The sequence below is a fragment of the Ictidomys tridecemlineatus genome, chromosome 6, assembly GCF_052094955.1.
Source record: "Ictidomys tridecemlineatus isolate mIctTri1 chromosome 6, mIctTri1.hap1, whole genome shotgun sequence".
Lineage (NCBI taxonomy): Eukaryota > Metazoa > Chordata > Mammalia > Rodentia > Sciuridae > Ictidomys > Ictidomys tridecemlineatus.
This window is the reverse complement of record NC_135482.1, coordinates 119,333,324-119,354,402: the sequence shown is the minus strand read 5'-3', so window position 1 is coordinate 119,354,402 and position 21,079 is coordinate 119,333,324. Positions and strand designations below refer to the sequence as shown.

Sequence of the window (21,079 nt, the reverse complement as noted above, 5' to 3'; positions counted from 1 at the left end):
ACTTGCTACTATGACACACTCTGCCCCTCTGGTACTAACATTTTCTGAATTCCTCTAAAAGGTTGCTAAGTTACCTTGTATTCTCGGTTGGCATCAGATAACTGCCAGTGTGAATTTGGCACTCCCATCCTCTTATATTCCTCAGCAAGGTCAATAAGTTGCCAACCTTGTAATCGTTCTGAATCATTTTGTTTTGGATTATAAGAGAATGCATACAGATCTTCATATTTTGCTATAGAATATGAAATACAAAAATGTTAAGATGCAATTTGTAAGACTTAATACCCTTTAAATAAAAATTATTTTTCAGTCTTTTCCTTCATTTTTTTCTTTGAAATCTTCAAAAAGATGGCAAAACATGAACATAACTGAACTTAATATATTTTTTCCAACTTCTGTAATGCAAATGACTATATCTAAAGGCACACATAAATTGGATCTAAGATTCAATTTATGTCTTTTATAAAAATTAATAACAACTATAGATTTTTCTAAGTCAAATGTAAAAAACACAAATAGATACTTCCTACTCATCACTTTTCCCAAATGACATGTAAAACAAAACTAATGTTGCAATGAAAAACTAGAGATGGCATGCAGACCTTGGAATTGCATTATATAGTCTCATAAAACAGTTGGACCAAAAATAACAACAGGGTTCAAGAGAGCACTTACTTCTGAACAATAAGCATGAAGTCACAGAACCACCTTTACTATAAATTCTGGCTTACCTGGGGACAATGAATGTTACAGGTTCTATGTGCTGGGACAAATGAGTAAACATAGACCTGCTCCTAGTCACTAATCCAGGATGCTCAACTAAAACCCAGTTCAACATGTAATTGAAGTAATGTGGGGGAAGGAAGCCTCCAGATCCCTGGGGCATAGCAATGATATGATGCTTCTTTAGGGTCTATATTCCTCCCAATCTTAAAACTACTAAAGTAGGATTCACACTCTCATCCCTCTCTTTTGTCTTTTCTTCCATCCCAATTTATTAAGTATTTTAGACCAATTGCTATTAGAAGACCTTGACCTTCCTTAACTTCTCATTTAGTAATACTGTCTTCAAGTAAGTCTTCTTAGTTGTGAAATACCCAATTTTAAAAATACAAAAGGTAGGGGCTGGGGATACAGCTAAATTGGTAGAGTGCTTACCTTGCATGAATAATGCCCTGGGTTCTATTCCCAGCACTACACACACACACACACACAAAAAAAAAAAAAAAAAAAAAAAAAAAAAAAAAAAAAAACGTAGCCAGGCACAATAGCACACGCCTATAATCCCAGCAGTTTAGGAGGCTGAGGCAGGAGGATTGTTGAGTTCAAAACCAGCCTCAGCAACTTAACAAGGCCCTAAGCAACCCAGAGAACCTGTCTCTAAATACAATATAAAAAAGGGCTAGGGATATGGTTCCGTGTAAAGCACCCTTGGAGTCAATTTTCATTACCAAAACTATTTTTTTTCTTTTTTTTTTTTTAAAGAAAATCCTTTTTTTTTAAGAGAGAGAGAGGGGGGGGAAGAATTTTAATATTTATTTTTTAGTTTTCGGTGGACACAACATCTTTGTATGTGGTGCTGAGGATCGAACTCGGGCCGAACGCATGCCAGGCGAGCGTGCTACCGCTTGAGCCACATCCCCAGCCCCCCAAAACTATTTTTAAAAAATACAAAATGTGCTACCTGCCATGAAAAGACTTAAATATATATATATATAGCTTCTTCAGTTTATGCTATACATACTTTACTTTTTCCCTCACTATTACTTCCTCTTTGAATTCCATTTTTGCAACTCACACCAGTTATTTCTAGACTATTTTGAGGAGTTAGCATGCATAAGTACCCAAATGATAAGAGTAACTCAAAAGTATTTAAAAAAAGAGAGAGAGATCCATTAAATTATCTTGGCTAAACCCATATTATGATTTGAATATAAGGTGTCCAAAAAGGCTCTTATGCTAATGCAGAAATGTTCAGAGGTGAAATGATTAGATTACAAATGCTGTGACCTGATCAGTGGATTAATCCATTTGATGGATTAATTTGAAAGGACTACTTTTACTGGGTGATAACTGTTTGGCAAATGGGGTGTGGCTAGAAGAAGTAGTTCCCTGGGGACATGCCCTTGGGGATTATACTTAGTCCCCCTGGCTTCTCCTTTACTCTTTCTCTGATTTCCAGCCACCATGAGCTGTGCCATTCTGCCATGATGCTCTGCCTCACCTCCAGAGTCAGCCAACCATAAATTGATTCTCTAAAATAAACTTTTTCTCCTCTAAGTTGTTTTGGTCAGGTATTTTTGTCACAATGATGAAAAGCTGACTAACACAACCTATCTCAAATTGAGCATGTAAGCTTTGGTCTCTAAGAACAATACCTTGTTTTGATAGTTGTAGCAAAGAGTTATAAATATCATGGCAATCTCTTTCTCTGGGAACAATAAAATGCACGATCCTGAAGTTCTTGCACTGAATCACAAGTGGGCATCCAGAAGTAGTCAAGGCAAGTTTCTCTACTGAGGCAATATGGTGGTGTAATATCTATGGCATGAAAAAAGATTCAATTTATCAATACAGGAAACGCTAAGTACTTATTCTCTTCCATAAATGTTAGGAATGTCTTTCTCAAATAAAATATCAAATATGCTACACATCAAACAAAATTTTAAAATGACTGAATACCCAAGTCAGGAATATATGTGTCTTCCTGATACCTTCTCATCTATCCCAATAAATGTTTACTGAGTGAATGAATATAAAGACCCACTATAAACTCAATACTTGATGGCATTTTGAACATATGATCATCATTCTCACCTGCAAACAATATTTTGTTTGCTACTAAAAAGTCTTTTTTCTCAATATCATTTCTATTAACTTAAAATGTTTATAGAAAATCCTTCTGAAGAACAAAAGTCTTAAGTTCCAAAATTCAACTATGGCAAGAGATCAATTTATCCAAAATTATCAATTTATCCCAAAAAATTCCACCCTGTTTTTATGTGTGTATTACAAGGTAAAGGACAAAAAAAATTATTTATATGTTTATTTACTAATTATTTATTAAATCTGAAGTTGACATGTAAGATTAAATGAATATAAGTAATCAAGAAAAGCCTAAGTATAAAAATTTAAACTACATATAGTAAGGATTATTAATATATGTAGCCCATACTTGTAGCTAAGATTAAGCACATTAACATTTATATTATTATACGTTACTTGAAATGATCTAATAATAACAGAATCTATATAGAAAATAAAGGAAAATAAACTTAATATCATACCACTATTATGATTGCAATAAAGATGCAAATGTATTTGCAGAATTATGAGGACCAGGCTCTACCTAGTTATGTAACTTTGAAAAAAAATCATCATCTGTAAAATGATAACAAGGAAAAAAGGCTGATAAGACTCCTTCTAGAATTAAAATAATCATTTACATGAATATAGCATACTAACAGACTTCACTTCAGAGAAACAGCATTTTTAAGACAATAGTAGAAAGAAAGAAAACAACAATCTTTTTGCTGCCCCCTAAACTACATTCCCAACATCTGAAGAAACAGCTGCAGGAACAACATATTGATACTGTGTAGGAATTACCTATCCATATTTCATTTATTTCTCTAGGCGATGGAGTACATATACAGAAGATATTGAGACAGGTGAATAAAGAGGAGGTAGAGTGGATAATATAAGAAATGATTTTACAAGGCTCTGTGAGGCAAAATTCCTGGCAGTTCTTGTTCAAGTAACAGGTAGGGAAGGGGTCCAGTGCTTCTAGAGAATATAGCTTCTCTGGGGTAAGCACCTTAACTTGATACAATCATATGTCAACTGGATGGCCTTTCTGGGAATATAAAGAATATATATAGAGAGAAGCCAACATGTGCTATAAGGGATGCACCCCAGGGCAACATGGTGCCCTGCACTGGGAGACAAAATCAGCCTCTAATCTTGATGCTATTGCTTAAAAACATAAGAAAAGCAGCTACAATTTCCTGAGGCCCTTCTATGCTTTAGGCCAGAAGCTTTTCCTGTTTTCTCTCATACAAGATTCACAAAGCCCTACATGATATCTGATAGTATATCTATTTTATGGGGGTACTAAACTTGAAGTCACATTTTGGCAGATACTATGGGTCTGTCATTCCTCTCAACCAACCTTCCTTCCTGGCAATACCCATCTTCCTCAGGAGATTAAAAATGCCAGAAATCTGTGTTCTCTACCTTCTATGCAAGCAGCACTCTCCAAGTGTTCCAATTTTCTAACAATTTGTTAGGAAAAGTCAGCAGGGGAGCATGGGAAGGGGGAGGGAAGGAAGCCCAGATAAAGGGAGGGGAAGGTACTGAGGAGTCTACCTTCTGCTTTGAAAGGTTTGGTGCCACTTCAGCCTTACAGTCACGGACTTAAACAGAAAGCCCCCGATATACTAACCCAAGTAGTAAGCAGTACAATTGAGATTTGAACCCAAAGTTCCCTGACTGCATTGCCTAAGTTCCATTTACAATTTTGAGTTGCCTATGTGACACTGAACAAATCACTGCTTCCCTGAGATTCTTCATTTATAAAATCGAGAGTTTAAAATCTGGCATAGCCATTGTGGCACAGAAACATACCCAAGTCTCTCCCTGTGAAGCACACAGACACAAAACCACACCTTATTTCTCTTTCTTATGTCTTATTTAGTAATACTTATCACTATACATAGTACTTATTTATCCTATTTATTATTTGTTTCTCCCAATTAGAAAGTGAGCTCTTTCAGGACAGAATTTATATCTGTTATTACTGGCTATTCTTTCCATAATACCTAGAATAGTGATATAAAAACATATAGTGTTTAATAAATGTGTGCTAAATGAGTGAATAAATAAAGAGAAGAACAAAACAGTCATAACAAACATGGAGAATAAGTTGAGAAGATGTGCTTTACTACATCTCAAAACTTATTATTAAGAAGCAAGTCAACAAACCAGTATGGTACTGGTATAGTTGTAGTCAATATGTCAAAAAAATAGAAGAGAACAAACCTTCACATATACAGAAGCTTTATTTATGACTGTTTACTTTAAAGACCAAGGGAAGGAAATGGTCAATAAATGATGTCAGTTGTTCATATGAAGAAATGAAAATCCCTATGTCATACCATAAGCCAAAATATTTCCCAGATGTACTACAACTTGTATGTAAAGTTTTTAGAAGAATTTAAGGCTGGGGTTGTAGCCTAGAGGTAGAGTACTTGCCTAGCACGTATGAGGCACTGGGTTCGATTCTCAGCACCACATATGAATAAAATAAAAGTCCATCAACAATTAAAAAAATATTTTAAAAAAAGCTTTTAGAAGAAATTATTAAAGAATCTTTACAACCATTTAAAAAATGGAAAACCTGTAACATTACAAATTGAAACTTTAATTCAAAGACATATACACAAAAAAACACATAAAAGACAAGCCACACACTGGGAGGAGCTAAGGATGATGATTCATGTATCTGACAAAGCATTAAAATCCAGGACTCCTTTAAAATAAAAGACAAACAATCCAACAGAAAAAAAGAAAACCCAATGACCAAAATATTTGAAAAGATAACTTTTTCCAATCAGCAATTTAACATCACAATGGTATAATGAACAGGACAGGCAAAAATCTTTGAGTTGACAATATCAAATGTAGGATGCAGAAAATGTGTAACACTATAGTGAGAATATAAATTGGAACAGCCATATTGAAGAGGTGACATTCTTAAATATGTGCTTATTCAAGATCCAGCATGTTACTCCCAGGCAAATACCCCAAGGAAATTCTGGCACATATAAAAGGAAGAAATGCACACAAGATGTTTGTACAGTTGACCCTTCAATAACACAGAAGCTGGGGGCACTGACACCCCCTTCCTAGTCAAAAGCCCATAATTAACTTTTGACTCCCCCCAAACTTTGCTAATAGCCTGCTGCTGACCAGAGCCCTACATACAACATAAAATGTTGACTAATACCTATTTATATATTATACATTATATACAGTAAAAACATGAGAACCATGAGAGATCAATAATACAATGCAATTTCCTAGAAAGAAACCACAACTGTTTATGATCAGTGTCCCAGAGTTTAAAGTGGATACTAACTACACTTGAGCAACAGGAGGTAGCTATGAAATTACTACAGTATTACGGTATACACTACCTTAATTTCATACAGTTATGATTTAATACTGAATCTTTATATTTTTCTTGAATGTAAGTGGTACCATGTATGGCCTATAAGTGTTTGCAGTGTAAGTTTTGATAAGTGTTAACTTTTTGTAACAGAATTTGTGTAATTTTTTTTTAAGAGAGAGAGACAGAGAATTTTTAAATATTTATTTTTTAGTTTTCAGTGGACACAACATCTTTATTTTATTTTTACATGGTGCTGAGGATTGAACCCAGCGACCCAAGTATGCCAGGCAAGCGCGCTACGGCTTGAGCCACATTCCCAGCCCCATTGTGTAATTATTTTTTTTCCTTGGGAATTGAATTCAGGGCCACTCTACCACTGAGCAACATCCCCAGCCCTTTTTAATATTTGTTTTCAGTCAGAGTTGGGCTAAGTAGCCAAAGCTGGCCTTGAATTTGCAATCCACCTGCCTCAGCCTCTAGGATTATAGGTGTGTGCCACTGTGCCTGAAGAATTTGTGTATATTTTGTAGTAGTAAATGACAGACTATTATCTACATATATTTTATGCATCCATGACATATCTAATTTTTCTTAATTTTTATGCTACATAGTTTGAATGTTTTCTCAGACTGTTGCAAAAGGAAGAATAGGCATAGGAATGGACCTGTAAAGTTCAAACCCAACATGTTGTTCAAGGGTCAACTGCACATTATATGCATATACACATTTTCAAGTATATACTTTTTGAAAGTACACATGCTACATATAAACTTATACTTGAAAACGTACATACTTATATAAATATATGTATACTACAATATTTATACTAACAAAACAAAATTAAATACCCTAATTGTAATATGGTATAAAAATATTGTGAAATATACCAAATAATTCATTTGATCTGTTAACATATACATACATTATTTAGCTTTTTTTAAATTAAAAGGAACAAATAGATATTTTTAAATTATTTAGAGAGTTAGAGAGTTTGGTATTCTACAGATATAATAGATACATGATATCTATATACCTGATACAGATGGGAGCATAGGATGAAAACACCAAAATTCCAGGTTAAGTAACCAATAATTAAAAATTATATGTATTCAAAACAACACAGTAATAGCCATAGTTCATGGTTCTGCTGTGGTCCTTCTTACCCAGGTTTCTTTTTGATGAGAGTCTATAAATAATAGATGTGTGGCCGTAAGATAGAGTGTTCCTGTTAATGACTTGTTGCCGGTACTGAATCGATCAAGCAATTTTACTTGTTCAACCTGAGAAAAGAAAAGGATGTTATTTTCACTTCAAAAAGTAGTATAGGGGCTGGGGATGTGGCTCAGCAGTACAGCACCTGCCTCAGCACCACATAAAAATAAATAAATAAACAAAATAAAGGTATGTGTCCATCTACAACTAAAAAATATATATTTAAAAAAGTAGTATAAATAATATTTTTTGTTCCAGGGACTAACAAGCATCATTTTCAATTGTTTCCTCCTTCTGTCCAAAAAAAAAAAAAAGAGTTCATTTAATATTAAGTTTCATCAATGTTAAGTTTCATCAATCTTTTGGAGGAAAACACATACACCACAAACCACATTAAGTATTATCTGGTTGCAAATGTAACCAACAGGGAATAGGTTGTAAAAAAAAAACATTAACATTTATATTGAGAGGAACAAGAAAAAGGAGTGCAGTATAAATAAGCAAGAATATTTTTCATAATCAAGGGTCCATTTTATCTGAAATAGAAAAACATCAATCAGGTATATATAATCAAGTATATAAAATATTATATCTAGAATTCTAGAAGTAAACTCATAGGGAAATTAAATCAGGAAACAATTAAATGTTTACAAACTCTAGCTTAGTCTCTCTGTTCCCCCCATACCAGAACAATGGTGGTTTTGTGTCCAGCTCTTAGTTTTTTACTCACACTGTGTCATTTCCTATATGGGTCTCCTCTCTTAGCTGAGTACTAAGCATTATTCAAGGTTCACTGATACTGATGCTCTGCCTCCTAACAAGAATTTTCCTTAAAAAACTAATGTGTTACTGATGTCTTAGCTTTTCTTTTTTATAGCTCTGAATTCCCTTGCACAGATTATGTCCTGTGCTGTGTCAGCCTCCTGTACTACCTAAGACAGTCAGGTATACAGTATGACAGTATGTCTTAAGTACACACACACAATTGTCACCATAGGAGAAAGTGGGATTAAGATTAATTAGGAATTCCGAAGGAGACTACTGCTGCTTTGAAATTTAAAGTTATCCACCCTTATGGGGAAAAAAGTGAAATAATAATTATTCAACTTAAAAACTTCAATCTATCGCTAAAGCAGTAGGTTATAGATATTCCTTTAAATTGTGTAGATCTTCAAAACCAGACAGTTAATCATTATCTCAAATGAAATTATTTATTTCCAAGGTAATCAATAACCAGCACTTAAAAGGCTAATTAGCTTCAGCCTTTCTTCCAGAATTTTGTTTCCATGGAAAGCCTGCTTATAATAGCATTTGTTCAAATAAGTTAAAATTTAAACTTGAAGATTATTAAATTTGTTTTTGATGCAAAATTTTATTTACACAGTTAAGGTAATAAATTTAGTTTGAATATTCTCCTCTGAAAACTTAGATATATGATCTAATTTATAAAACTCAGGTCTGACAGTTGATTTGATATACAAAAACTGTCAACCTGATTTGATATACAAAAACTGTCTAATTATTATACACTGATATTTAGGAAAACAGAAAGATCTGTCAAGTCCTGGGTTCAATGCCCAGAAATGCAAAAAAAAAAAAAGGGCTGGGGTCGTGGCTTAGTGGTAGTCAGCTTGCCTTGCATGTGTGAGGCACTGGGTTCAATTCTCAGTACCACGTATAAATAAATGAATAAAATAAAGGTCCATCAACACCTAAACATATATACAAATTAAATTTAAATTTACAAAATTAAATTTAAAAAATTTTTTAAATAAAATAAATTTTTAAAAACCAACAAAAAGGAAGGCTTCCTACTAACCTGAATAAAGATTTCTTCTCTTCGAGGTTAAGACTTATTTCATTGTTTAGGGACCATTTCTCCATAAAGTAAATATCTAACATCACTATGTCATACATTGTGAATCAAAACTTAAACATCTTTTAACACAAATGGGATCAACAATTATATGTTCTTCTCCAACTGTGCTAGACTTGGCTGGAAAGGGCACTTAGGCAAACAATAGCAATTATAATTCCACAACATAACTCTCAACCTTATTTCCTTAAGCTAAAAAAAAAAAAGTGTTATGGGCTATATAAAGGGAAATTAAGAACAAACATGAAAATAACAGTTATCATAAAGTATTGACACTACTCAAGCTAACAATGTGTGCCAAATATCTTTTAGCACTTCAAATAGGTACCCAACTTAGACAAAATAAAAAAGTATACTGGAGGGCTAGGGTTGTGGCTCAGTAGTAGAGTGCTTGCCTTGCGTGCGAGACACTAGGTTCAATTCTCAGCACCACATATAAATAAATGAATAAAATAAAGGTCCATCAACAACTAAAAAAAAAAAAATTTAAAGTATATTGGCAACTAGTTTTAAAAGGGAGTTTACTAAAAATAAATAAATTTAAAAGAAAGTTTATTAATGAAACGGGAAAGTTTACTTTAAAAAGAAATACATGTCAGGCTGGGGCTGAGGCTCAGAGGCAGAGCACTTGCTTAGCATGCGTGAGGCACTAGGTTTGATCCTCAGAACCACATAAAGTAATATAAAGACATGTGTCCACCTATAACTAAAAAGTAAATATTGAAAAACCAAAAGAAGAAGTACATGTGAACCGGGCGCAGTAGTGCTTACATGTAATCCCAGTGGCTAGAGAGGCTGAGGCAAGAGGATTCCAAGTTCAAAGCCAGCCTTGGCAATTTAGCAAGGCTCTAAGCAACTTGGTGAGACCCTGTCTCAAAATTAAAAAAAAAAAAAAATTAAAAAGGGCCTGAGGATGTGGCTCAGTGGTTGACCAAACCTGGGTTCAAATCCTGGTATAAAAAAAAAATCTATGTGAAGTTTTTCGTTTTTGGATTTTTAAAAGATAATAACATTTCTCCAATCAGAAGCCTAAAATGGAAGACAATCATACTACTTTTCATGGATTTTTTTAATCCTCCCTGTCCATTCCCTATTTATTACTATTTTCCCTCAATGATCATTCTCCATAATGTCACTGACATTATTTTAGCCATCTGTTAATGACTCCCCAAACTATATGTCAAACTGATCTCTCCTGAGTTTACACTGTCTCCCTACGCATGTAATAGCAATTCCTGACATTATCGAGAGCTTATTATGTGCCCAGAATCCTAATAGGAATTTAATGTACATTATTTCTTTTCTTTTTCACAAATTCTACGTGGTGGGTACCATTAGTACTCCCATTCAGCTAGTAGAAGCTAGGAACTGGGATAGCAATTACAACCTTATGTTGTCTAATTCCTGAGCTGGACCGCCTTCCCTGAGGCTATACTGCCTCCACTTGGATGTCTCAAGAATAATATTAAACACACTAAAAACAGAACTGATTTCCCCTCTCACCCCTCAAAAATATGATCCTAATTCTGTATTTGGGTGTAAGTTATGTTATTCTATCCTTATCAAGTCACTCACACTGGAAATCTGGAAAGCATCCTGAATTCTTGACTCATGATATTCACTAATTCCTACAAATTTCATCACCTAAATACTTCAAAATCAGCTCCTTCCACTACTATTAAAATAAGTGCTAAGTTAGAATGAAAGCATCTGTTCATAGGTCTGTCCTTCCCACTAAAAACCAAAATATATTACAGGGTGAGGACTGACTCTTAATGGCTAGAACAGTGTTTGACATAGTAAGTGTTGAACCAAGATGAACTGCCTCAGAGGAAATATTTCCCAAAGGGAAATAAGAAAGAGTCACATAATAAGCTCTCAATAATGTCAGGAATTGCCATTACATGCGTAGGGAGACAGTGTACTGTCATGTGTAACTAATTAAAACAAATTAAAAAATTAAAATTTAAAAAAATAATAAAATAAATTATATTCCATGCATGTATGTTTATGTCAAAATGAACCCCAATATTATGTATAACTATAATGCACTAATAAAAAACATAAAAATAAAAAATAAACAATACTTCCTTCACTAATAGAAACAGAAAGAAAATACAAAATTCTCAATAGAGATAAAGCATTTATATTTCAATATGTGAGGAATAGCATTTTACCAGATGAGAGAAAAGTATTAATGTAGAGCCTGTGCTGTAGATAAAAGGATATAAATAGAGGTCATTAAGCACTGTACTACAGAACAGATATGGTTTTGAAAATCATTCCAGAATCACTGTGGAGAAAATGCTGGATTGGGTAGGGGTAACCAGGTAAGAGGTTAATGAAGCAATCTAGGGGTGGTCAGGAGAAATATTAGGGTTCTGGAGTAAGCTGTGACAAGAAAAGAACAGTCTCAGACTAATAATGTAACAAAACAAATGTGAAAAGGAGGAAGGAGATAAAGGAGAAATAAAGATATAAAGACTTTAAACTTATCAGGTTGGTTACCATTCATTAATATCAGGCACAGAGAAATAAAAATAAGTCTGAGCAAAAAGTGTATCTGACTAATAAGCTGAGGATTATTTATAACCTTACTAAATGCAAAATCAAACTCAAATTAAGAAAATAGTAGAAATTCATTACATGTAAGTGCTTCAGTATAGCAATAGGCAAATGGATGTTACAGATACTAAAATTAATCTGAAATTATTCCAAAACATTTATTTAGTATTTAAAGTTCTGAAGAAAATAAGTTTTGAGAAAATATGCTAATTATTCTGCTATTTGCTGCAAACCCTCCTCCAAAAGAGAGAAACTTGGATCTTTTTCATTGCTAAAATATCAGCATACAAATTTCAGCCTATAGATATAGTCAATTTTTAAAACAACTGCTTTTTTATATTTCTCTTTTTCACCAAAGAATGAAATGGAGGTCCTGGAGTATGAATTAGAACAAGATATATTCCATGCTTGTGTAATTTGTCAAAATGGATTCTACTGTCATGTATAACTAAAGAAGAAACAATTAAAAAAAAAGAAAATGGGCTGGGGATGTGGCTCAAGCAGTAGCGTGCTTGCCTAGCATGCGTGCAGCCTGGGTTCGATCCTCAGCACCACATACAAAGAAAGATGTTGTGTCCGCCGAAAACTAAAAAATAAATATTAAAAAATTCTCTCTCTCTCTATCTCTCTCTTTAAAAAAAAAAAAGGAAATGTATTTTACAGATGTGGCTGTAGATTACCCACAGGCTTTTCTTAGAAATGTTTTAAGGGACATGTTTAAGAAGCAACTACAACTCCTTCAGGTCACCACCACTGAGGCACTAGGAAAATAGTGATAGGATCCTTAAAAAGGCAAAACTTAAATGGGGAAGGTAGAAAAGACTTCCGGGAAAAGAGCAAATGAAAAACAATGGGGCAAGAAGAAAGATTTTATACTGGAACTGGAGGATGTGGTCACTTTAGTGAGGGATAATAAATGCCAACACATGTATTACTTTAAGGATTATTTAGTTCAAACTATATAGGCTTTCACTAAAAGATCTTCACTGAATAGTCTATATAGGAACTTCAAATTTCAGCTGTATACAAAACTGGAAATAGAAAACATATGAAATCATACATATACAAAATCACATCAGAAATTCAGACACCTGGTTATCTCTACTGGGACAGGAAGCGATCGATGGCTTTCTTTTATCTAACTTCTCTGATCAACAGCTGCTAACTCTACAACTACATGATATGTGGAGTGAATCCCAAGCAGAAAATAGGCCTGATATCAGAAAGACCTGAATTTAAGAACCAAGCTCCAGTAATCTCCCTGGCTAGCTAGCTCCCAGATAGCTATGTGAGCCAGGACAACTTATTTTACGTTATTCAATCTCTATAAACTTTCAGTTTTCTCACCTGTAAAATGAGATAATGTTAGTGACAGTCAAAATAGCACACCACTTGGAGAAAAGTGTTCAGGTACTCCTCAAAACTTTTGCTCTTATTACAACAATAATTTAAATAATGATAGTTTTTCCTTATTTTAATTTTGTATCTCCTTCACTCTTTGTAACAGATAACATATATTTATATATTTCTACACATATACACGTATGCTCTCACATTCTAATGGCAATAAGAAGGATCGAGCTAAAGAAAAAGTTGGGCATTACTTTTGGAATTTGAGCCCCAGTAAGATCAGATTTGGAGGGACAAATCTGAATTCTATAACAAGCCCTAAAAAGCCCTACTTTCATTGAGTTCTTATTCACAGACGGTATAATATCATTCAAAATCAATATATGATGTCAACCAAAGTACTGGAGCCTAGCAGGCAAAGGATACTGCCTTTGCATATTTTTCATTATGATTAGCAGAATCACCTGATTACGGCAAAATTAGAGCTCAAAGTCAGTGACAGGCAGTAGCTACAGTGTTCCTAAGTATAACCTGGAAATGCCCTTTTGGAAATTCAAATTCAGGGACTTAACATATTTATTGACCTCATAAAATCAGTAAACTAAATTTGACCAAAACAGGATGATATATCTGTTCCTGAGAAAGCCATTTAATTAGTACTCAGCTAAAATACTAATCTCTAGTTAGTGGTCCATAAAAAATTTATTCTAAACAATAAAAATAATAATATATAAATATTACTTATGATAAGAACAGATTTGGGAAAGAAAACTTTTAGAATTATAATCTGTATTTACTTTTAAATTAATACAAATTTAACAATTGGCTTCAAACTAAAGAGACAATAAAAAAAGCATACATAGTCTTTGGAGTTAACAAACTCTAGTTTAAAACTACTCCTCATGAGCTATTTGGGCAGGTTATGCAAACTCTCTAAGACTATTTCTTCCTCCTCTGTAAATGGAGATAATGAAATCCAATGGACAGGGTTATACGCTATCTAAACAAAATAAATTACTAAGTAGTTATATAGTACCACAGTTATAGTGACTAATCTATATAAGGGTTTTTTTTAAAAAAAAAAAAAAGCTAATAAACCTAATACAATCAATTTTTCATTGTGAAATACTTACAATTATTTTGCAGCAAATTAACTATGTCCATGTGGAGGCTATGCATAATGGAAACAAAAAGTTGGCTATGTTCAAATCAATTTTTAAGAACAAGTTATTTTCACAATAGGCTAATGATTTTAAAAAAAAATAGTCTATACAATAGTTATCAGAACGTATTAGGAGGTCCAATCTATCTTGCTACTATATGTCCAGTATCTGTGCAGTGCCTGACACAAAATAGGTGTTTAACAAATATTTGTTTAATTGAAGTCTACCACGCCCATTTAATTCTACGGTAATAATCCAATGCTATAAAAATGATATAATGTAGGGCTGGGATTATAGCTCAGTGGTAGAGTGCTTGCCTAGCATGTGTGAGGCACTGGGTTCAATCCTCAGTACCACATATAAATAAATAAAATAAAGGTCCATCAACAACTAAAAAATATATGTATTTATATATATATATATATATATATATATATATATATACACACATATATATATATACATAAATATATATAAATTTCTTAAATGGCACAATGTAGTAAAGGAACACATGAGAAGTAATTTTAATAGAAAATTAGTCAGAAATCTCTCCATATTTAAAAAACATAAAGGAGCTTTACTAAACTACCAGCATGGACCCACTGTGAAAAGATAAAACTAAATCAGAACATAAATTGGAGAACAGTCCATCAATGGTAAAAATGAAACACGAGGCTCAATGAAAGTCACTAGCAACAATCTTCAAGGAGATAGTAAAACTGGTTATAGCAATACAAATAAAAACAGAGATATATGTTCATCATAAATTGAAGGAGAAAAAATTAAAAATAACAAAGGGTCCTAAAGATTTTTCAACAGTGTTTACTCTTATCATTCACTTAAAAGTAGGGTTTGTGGGCTGGGGATGTGGCTCAAGTGCTAGCGCGCTCGCCTGGCATGTGTGCGGCCCGGGTTCGATCCTCAGCACCACATACAAACAAAGATGTTGTGTCCGCCGAAAACTAAAAAATAAATATTAAAAAAAAATTCTCTCTCTCTCACTCTCACTCTCTCTTAAAAAAAAAAAAAAGTAGGGTTTGTTTTAGTTGATTAGACTCAGTTCACTTTGACTGGTTTTCTATTGTGTGCTATGCACTGTGGTAAGTATCTAAAACATGCAAAGATGAGGTTCAAATTAGTGTAGAAAGAAGTCACATGCCAAAAGCCCACATCTGGAACCCTCTAACCAGGCAGGACAAGATCCTGATCGAATGTCTACTCTAATCCCCTTTTCCACGGGTACATCTTCTGTAAGCTTGGTTATTTAGTCTGTCACCCTTCTACTTTCAAACTTTAACTGCCAACAAGTTGAATTTTTTAGCTACTATATCTTTTTTCTCTTTAAAAAAAAATTTTTAAAATCTATGTGCACCTTAAAAAGGGCTGTGAAACATTTTAAAGATAAAGATCTCAAATTCTCCTTATCCCAGTAATGATAACACAGATTTACTTGTTCATAAATGAGCTGTAACTTTTTAAGATGAGCAGCAACTGACTGATGATTTCTGCTCTGGCAAACATAGAGTCTGCTTTCACAAAAGGCCCTTCTAATAAATAATTTAAAAAATGACAGACTGCCCATGATCTTAATTTGTTACTCAGTTCTGATCTCAGTCTGTTTTTCCCCCTCCAGAAGTTGAAGTTTGCTTTAAATGTTGTTGAAAAAATGATTTGGTAATATTCTGATACCATTTCCTTTCAGCTTTACTCTTGTAACAGAATCATAAAAATACTTACTCATGCACAAATCTCTTGCAAATAAAAACGAAGTATAGGATTTAATAAACAATAATCTCAATTGAAGAAAGTTCCATTCAACCTTTTGAAATATTATACAACACTTTAACCTTCTGAATAATTTCTCGTTAAACTGACTATTGACTCTAAGAACAATGCCTACAATTTGAAGCACAGACACAAAAACACTGGAGACAGACAAGAAAGTAAGGCGGATTTGGACTCTTCCAAACTTGCATCATGAATCTGTGACACGGGACAATGAAACGTTAAGGGCTATACCTTACAAAGCTTAGTAATGGTAATTTGGGAACCCACCAGTTTTTCGGTACGTAAGGGGGAGAATGGCTGAATACCCCAAAGTTAGAGCAGCCCCAATTTTTGCCCAAGAAAATATAGAGCTAAGGGGGCGGCAAGCAATTTTCCAGGACTTAGCCCCCCACCAAAGCACCCGGAGCTCCTAAGAGACCCTGCGTCCAAAAGTACAGGCCTCCACGAAGCGCCCACTTAGCCGAAACTGACTCTGCAGTGGCAGACCAGGCCCCGCCAAGCCCTCCCACCCAAGACAGGCCCCCCGCCCCTCCGGTCCCCAGCCCTGCTAGGGCCAAGAGAGCCTTCGTCGCCTTCCGCCTCCGCTAAGTGAGACCTAGGCCAGTGGCTAATGGCTTTCCCGCGCCAGACTACCTTGGTCGTACGAATGTGCTCCATTCTGAGGAACGTCGGTCGGCAGCCGGCCTCACAGGCGTACCATGTAGCGAAGGCACCGGACGGCGACAGCGACTCTGAGCCAGGGGGAACTCCCTCAACCGGCCAGCGCCTATGTCCGTCAGGCCGCCCCCGAGAGCGTCAACCGCGCAGGCGCAGTCGGCAAGCTCGGTCTCCTAGAAACACTTCCCAAACGCCGAGGCCACCGAGAGGGCACAGCTGGATGGGTAGAGCGTCCACCGACGGAGGGCAGCATCTTGGCCCTTCCTGGGCCGCTGTTAACTCCACAGCGCCCTCAGACAGGGGATGACACCAAGCCCTTTGGGACAGTCCTTTGACTGGCAGCTAGACTAGAACCCGCAGGGTCTAGCGCTGGGAGGTGAGAAGACTCATCTGGATTTAAAAACGGATCCTCAGTTAAGTTGCACTTGGAGCGTGAGGGCACATGCTGGATGTCTGTGAAGTTCTTCACGGTGCCAGTGGACAGCGTCAGATTAAGATGATTTTACTTTAGGAATTTATTCTAAAGAAATAAATTTACTCTAACCTTATTTAAAACAATTATATTCTCTAATACTACAGGATTCATTTGTAAAACATGGTGCATTCATTCAGTGTCAGGAACATTACATAACAAAAATGTTGATGTTGCATTAGCGAGGGAAAAGAGGTAGCTACAGTACAATATGTTCAAGGTGACATGTTTTATAATTTTTATTATGTTAAGCAAAAAGTTTATATTTCTAGATGGTAGAATTAGAGGAGTTTTTGTAATTCCTTTAATGCAGTAGTTGGTCTGGAGCATTTTCTCATTTTATCCCCGAGGATCTTGGTGAGATCTGAAGATATTTTTAGTTTTCCTGGCTATGGATAAGGAAAAATGCTACTAGTATCTAGTGGGTCCTGGTCAGATCTGCTGCTGAACATCCTACAATACCCCAGACCAGCCTACACAACAGAGGTATCTGCCCAAAATGTCAGCAGTGCAGAGGCAAAGAATTTCTGCTCCATATTTTTTAAGTGTTCCGTTCTGAACAGTTTCACATTTTTAATTAGAAAAAAGAAAAATTTTTTTTTAAGGTTAGGTAGGAGCTAGGGGTGTAGCCCAATAGTAGAAATATGTGCCTAGCCTTGTGAAGCCCTTGTTCAATTCCCAGCATCAAAAGGGAAGGGGTTAGGGAGAAAAATAAACAATCTTTCTTACTGTAATTGGTACGATAAGGGCCTAACATCTGACTATTCTTTTCTAAGTAAAAATTTTTTTTATTTCATTTTATTCAAGTTATCATGGTGATTTTAGTGCCTAGTATTTTTCAAATACATTGACAATGCAACAGAAATGCTTATTTTTCACAACAGTATTTGTGGTGGAGTTGCTGACCCCTGCAAGGTGAATCTGTAATAAGATCAAACCACCTAAACCAACCTTGGTATAGTTTCACATCCAAAACATACACAATTCCTTCTCTGAAAAAAAAAAGTTAGAAAACAATGTAGGTCTTTACACAAGATCATTTGAGAAAACAGAGGTAAATTATATCATGTAACAAACAAGACTTTCTTAACATAACCACTTTTTATTTTATTTTATTTTTTAAAGAGAGAGTGAGAGGAGAGAGAAAGAGAGAGAGAGAGAGAGAGAGAGAGAGAGAGAGAATTTTTAATATTTATTTTTTAGTTCTCGGCGGACACAACATCTTTGTTGGTATGTGGTGCTGAGGATCGAACCCGGGCCGCACGCATGCCAGGCGAGCGCGCTACCGCTTGAGCCACATCCCCAGCCCATAACCCACATCCCCAGCCCATAACCCACATCCCCAGCCCATAACCCACATCCCCAGCCCATAACCACTTTTTATATCATTTTCCCTCAAAATCTTATCTCACCCTTTTCCTATTCCCATACAACTCATCCATCCCCTTCTCATTTCTTGACATTTGTCATTTCCTCTCTTACCAAATCTCACAGAGTGAAAATCATAAGGATGTTAGCTACCGTTTACCAAGAGATGGTCTGGTGACAGAGTACTAAAGGCTTTACCTATATTACAAGGAAAATACTATTATTTGCCTCATTTCAAAGAAGAGAAAAATGAAACATGATGATGTAACTTACTCATTATCGCACAGCAGATAATAAATCTTGATAATAAAGCCAGACAGTCTGACTCCAGAGTATGTATTCTTAACAACTATTTTATATCGATTCACTTTTCAAAATCCATATTAAAGTTCCATTTATGGTAATATGATACAGTAGAAAATATCCTGATTTAAAAAAATAATAATGAATATAAAATCAAATTCTATAAAGCATCAGGTAACTGGCAAGATAATGAGAACTTAGAAATGCAAAATATAAAGAGTATGTATACCCAGAAAGGTAAGCAGGACATTGAAGTTAATGCTGCAAGAGGGCCACTGCAAAGTCAGACCAATTTTTATCTGTTTCGTTGTCCTCTCAACACAAAGTTCAGAACACAAAGCCTATAGCCCATTTCAGATGGGAAACCCAATGGGAGACATTCCCTACATAAATTCAGAGCCAGAAGGAAAAAAACAATCCAACCACCAAGACTGTGAGAAAATTTGCTTTGATTTTGAGAAAAAGTCCTGGAATTATTCACTGTCTTGGAAATATTATAGCCACGAGGAGATCATTGGACATATTTATACCTTAGATTCATATCACCTATGTGATCCAAAAGCCTCTGGGAATATACTTTAAAGTGGTTGAAATTAGTAATGCCTGGAACTTTATTGTTATAAACACAAAACCCTTTAGGTAGATCATACTCCTATAATAGGCCCCAAACAATTTCTACAATTAGTTTCTCACTGAAAATTAAAATAAAGTCACAATAAAAATAACTAGCACACAAAGAAATAATTGTCAAGATAGCTGGCAGGGACGATATAATGACAATCAGAGATTTTGTAATTATGAGATTTAATTTAGAAAACAACAATGTTCCCGGGCGCTGTGGCACATGCCTATAATCCCAGTAGCACAGTAGGCTGAGGCAGGAGGATCACAAGTTCAAAGCCAGCCTCAGCAACTTACCAACTCAACATATTCCCAATCAATGTCCTAATAGGCCCAGCAAATGTTTATACTATAGTGAGGGAAGTTAGCAGTACATGTGTGTTATATATGTCTGATAAACTAATTCTATTGATTATAATTCTAATATATAGTTGAGGAAGAAAAGAAGGCAAGTTTTGTTGAAAGCAATATCAAGATTCATTATAAATATAACTTAGATAGTATATTGTAAGAATAGGCAAATAGGCTTCCAGGAACGGGTTGATTTATAAGAAATATCATATTTTGGATCAATGAGATGGAGATACTATTTTCAATAAATGGTGCTGAGATAATTTGGAATCTATGTGTGGAAAAAAATAAAATACGATCTTTACTCCCAACTATGCATTTCTATGTTGAGAAAAGACCCAAATATGAAAAGTAGAACAATAAAAATTTTGGCAGATATGTGAGAATATACTTGTCACCATTCTAGAGAAGAATATTTAAAACAGGGTGTAAAAATTAGAGATAATAAATTGAATTTTAGATCACAAGTTTCTGTCCCTCAAAAAAAAAAAGAATATAACAGTAAAGCAGTTATAAGGTAAAACATTTTTAGCACAAATAATATATAAACTATCCATTTCAGAATGTATAAATTCCTATTTATCAATCAATTAGAAAAAGACAACAACTCAACAGAAAAATAGGTAAAACATTCAAGCAGGGGCTTCACAAAAAAAGATATCCAAAACTCCAATATATGTAATCTAAAAGTATTTAACTTTATTATGAATCAGGAAATAAAAAAAGTTTGACAGTAAGAGGTATTGGCAAGGGTAAGTAACAACATGGACTACCAGACATTATAAAATTTATCGTCATATAATAAAGTTGAACATGCACACAGCCTAAGAGCTAGCAACCCATTCATAAATGTGTAGACTAGAGAATTGTACCCATATATGCAACAGAATATGAGTAAAAAAATGTATATACCAGCCTTGCTTGGAATTGTCCAAAACAAAAAATATTAAATACCAGCTATAGAATGGATAGACTGTGATATTGATAAAGTGGAATATTATGCAGCAATGAAAATAAAAATCTTCAATTACATGTAACAACAGATAAACCTTATAAACATAATGCTAAGCAAAAGACACAAAACAGGGCTGAAGTTGTAGCTCAAGGGTAGAGTGCTCACCTCACAAGTGGAAGGCACTGGGTTGGATCCTCAGCACCACATAAAAAATGAAGGTATTGGG

The 21,079-nt window shown here is 34.7% G+C and overlaps 1 protein-coding gene across 3 annotated transcripts in view; it reads right to left on the bottom strand.

Moving 5' to 3' along the window:
• The window catches only part of Mtmr6 (myotubularin related protein 6), a 34,272-nt gene extending 17,320 nt beyond the window's left edge, over nt 1-16,952 (bottom strand). For all 3 annotated transcript variants that reach the window (XM_040281320.2, XM_005337574.5, XM_078015679.1), the window contains exons 1-4: nt 16,760-16,952; nt 7,336-7,452; nt 2,379-2,541; nt 75-232 (exon numbers count right to left, since the gene is read on the bottom strand). In XM_040281320.2, the coding sequence (XP_040137254.2) occupies nt 75-232; nt 2,379-2,541; nt 7,336-7,452; nt 16,760-16,783 (462 nt within the window). In that variant the 5' untranslated portion in view covers nt 16,784-16,952. The remainder of the gene's footprint in view (nt 1-74; nt 233-2,378; nt 2,542-7,335; nt 7,453-16,759) is intronic.
• Nucleotides 16,953-21,079: the final 4,127 nt, after the last annotated feature.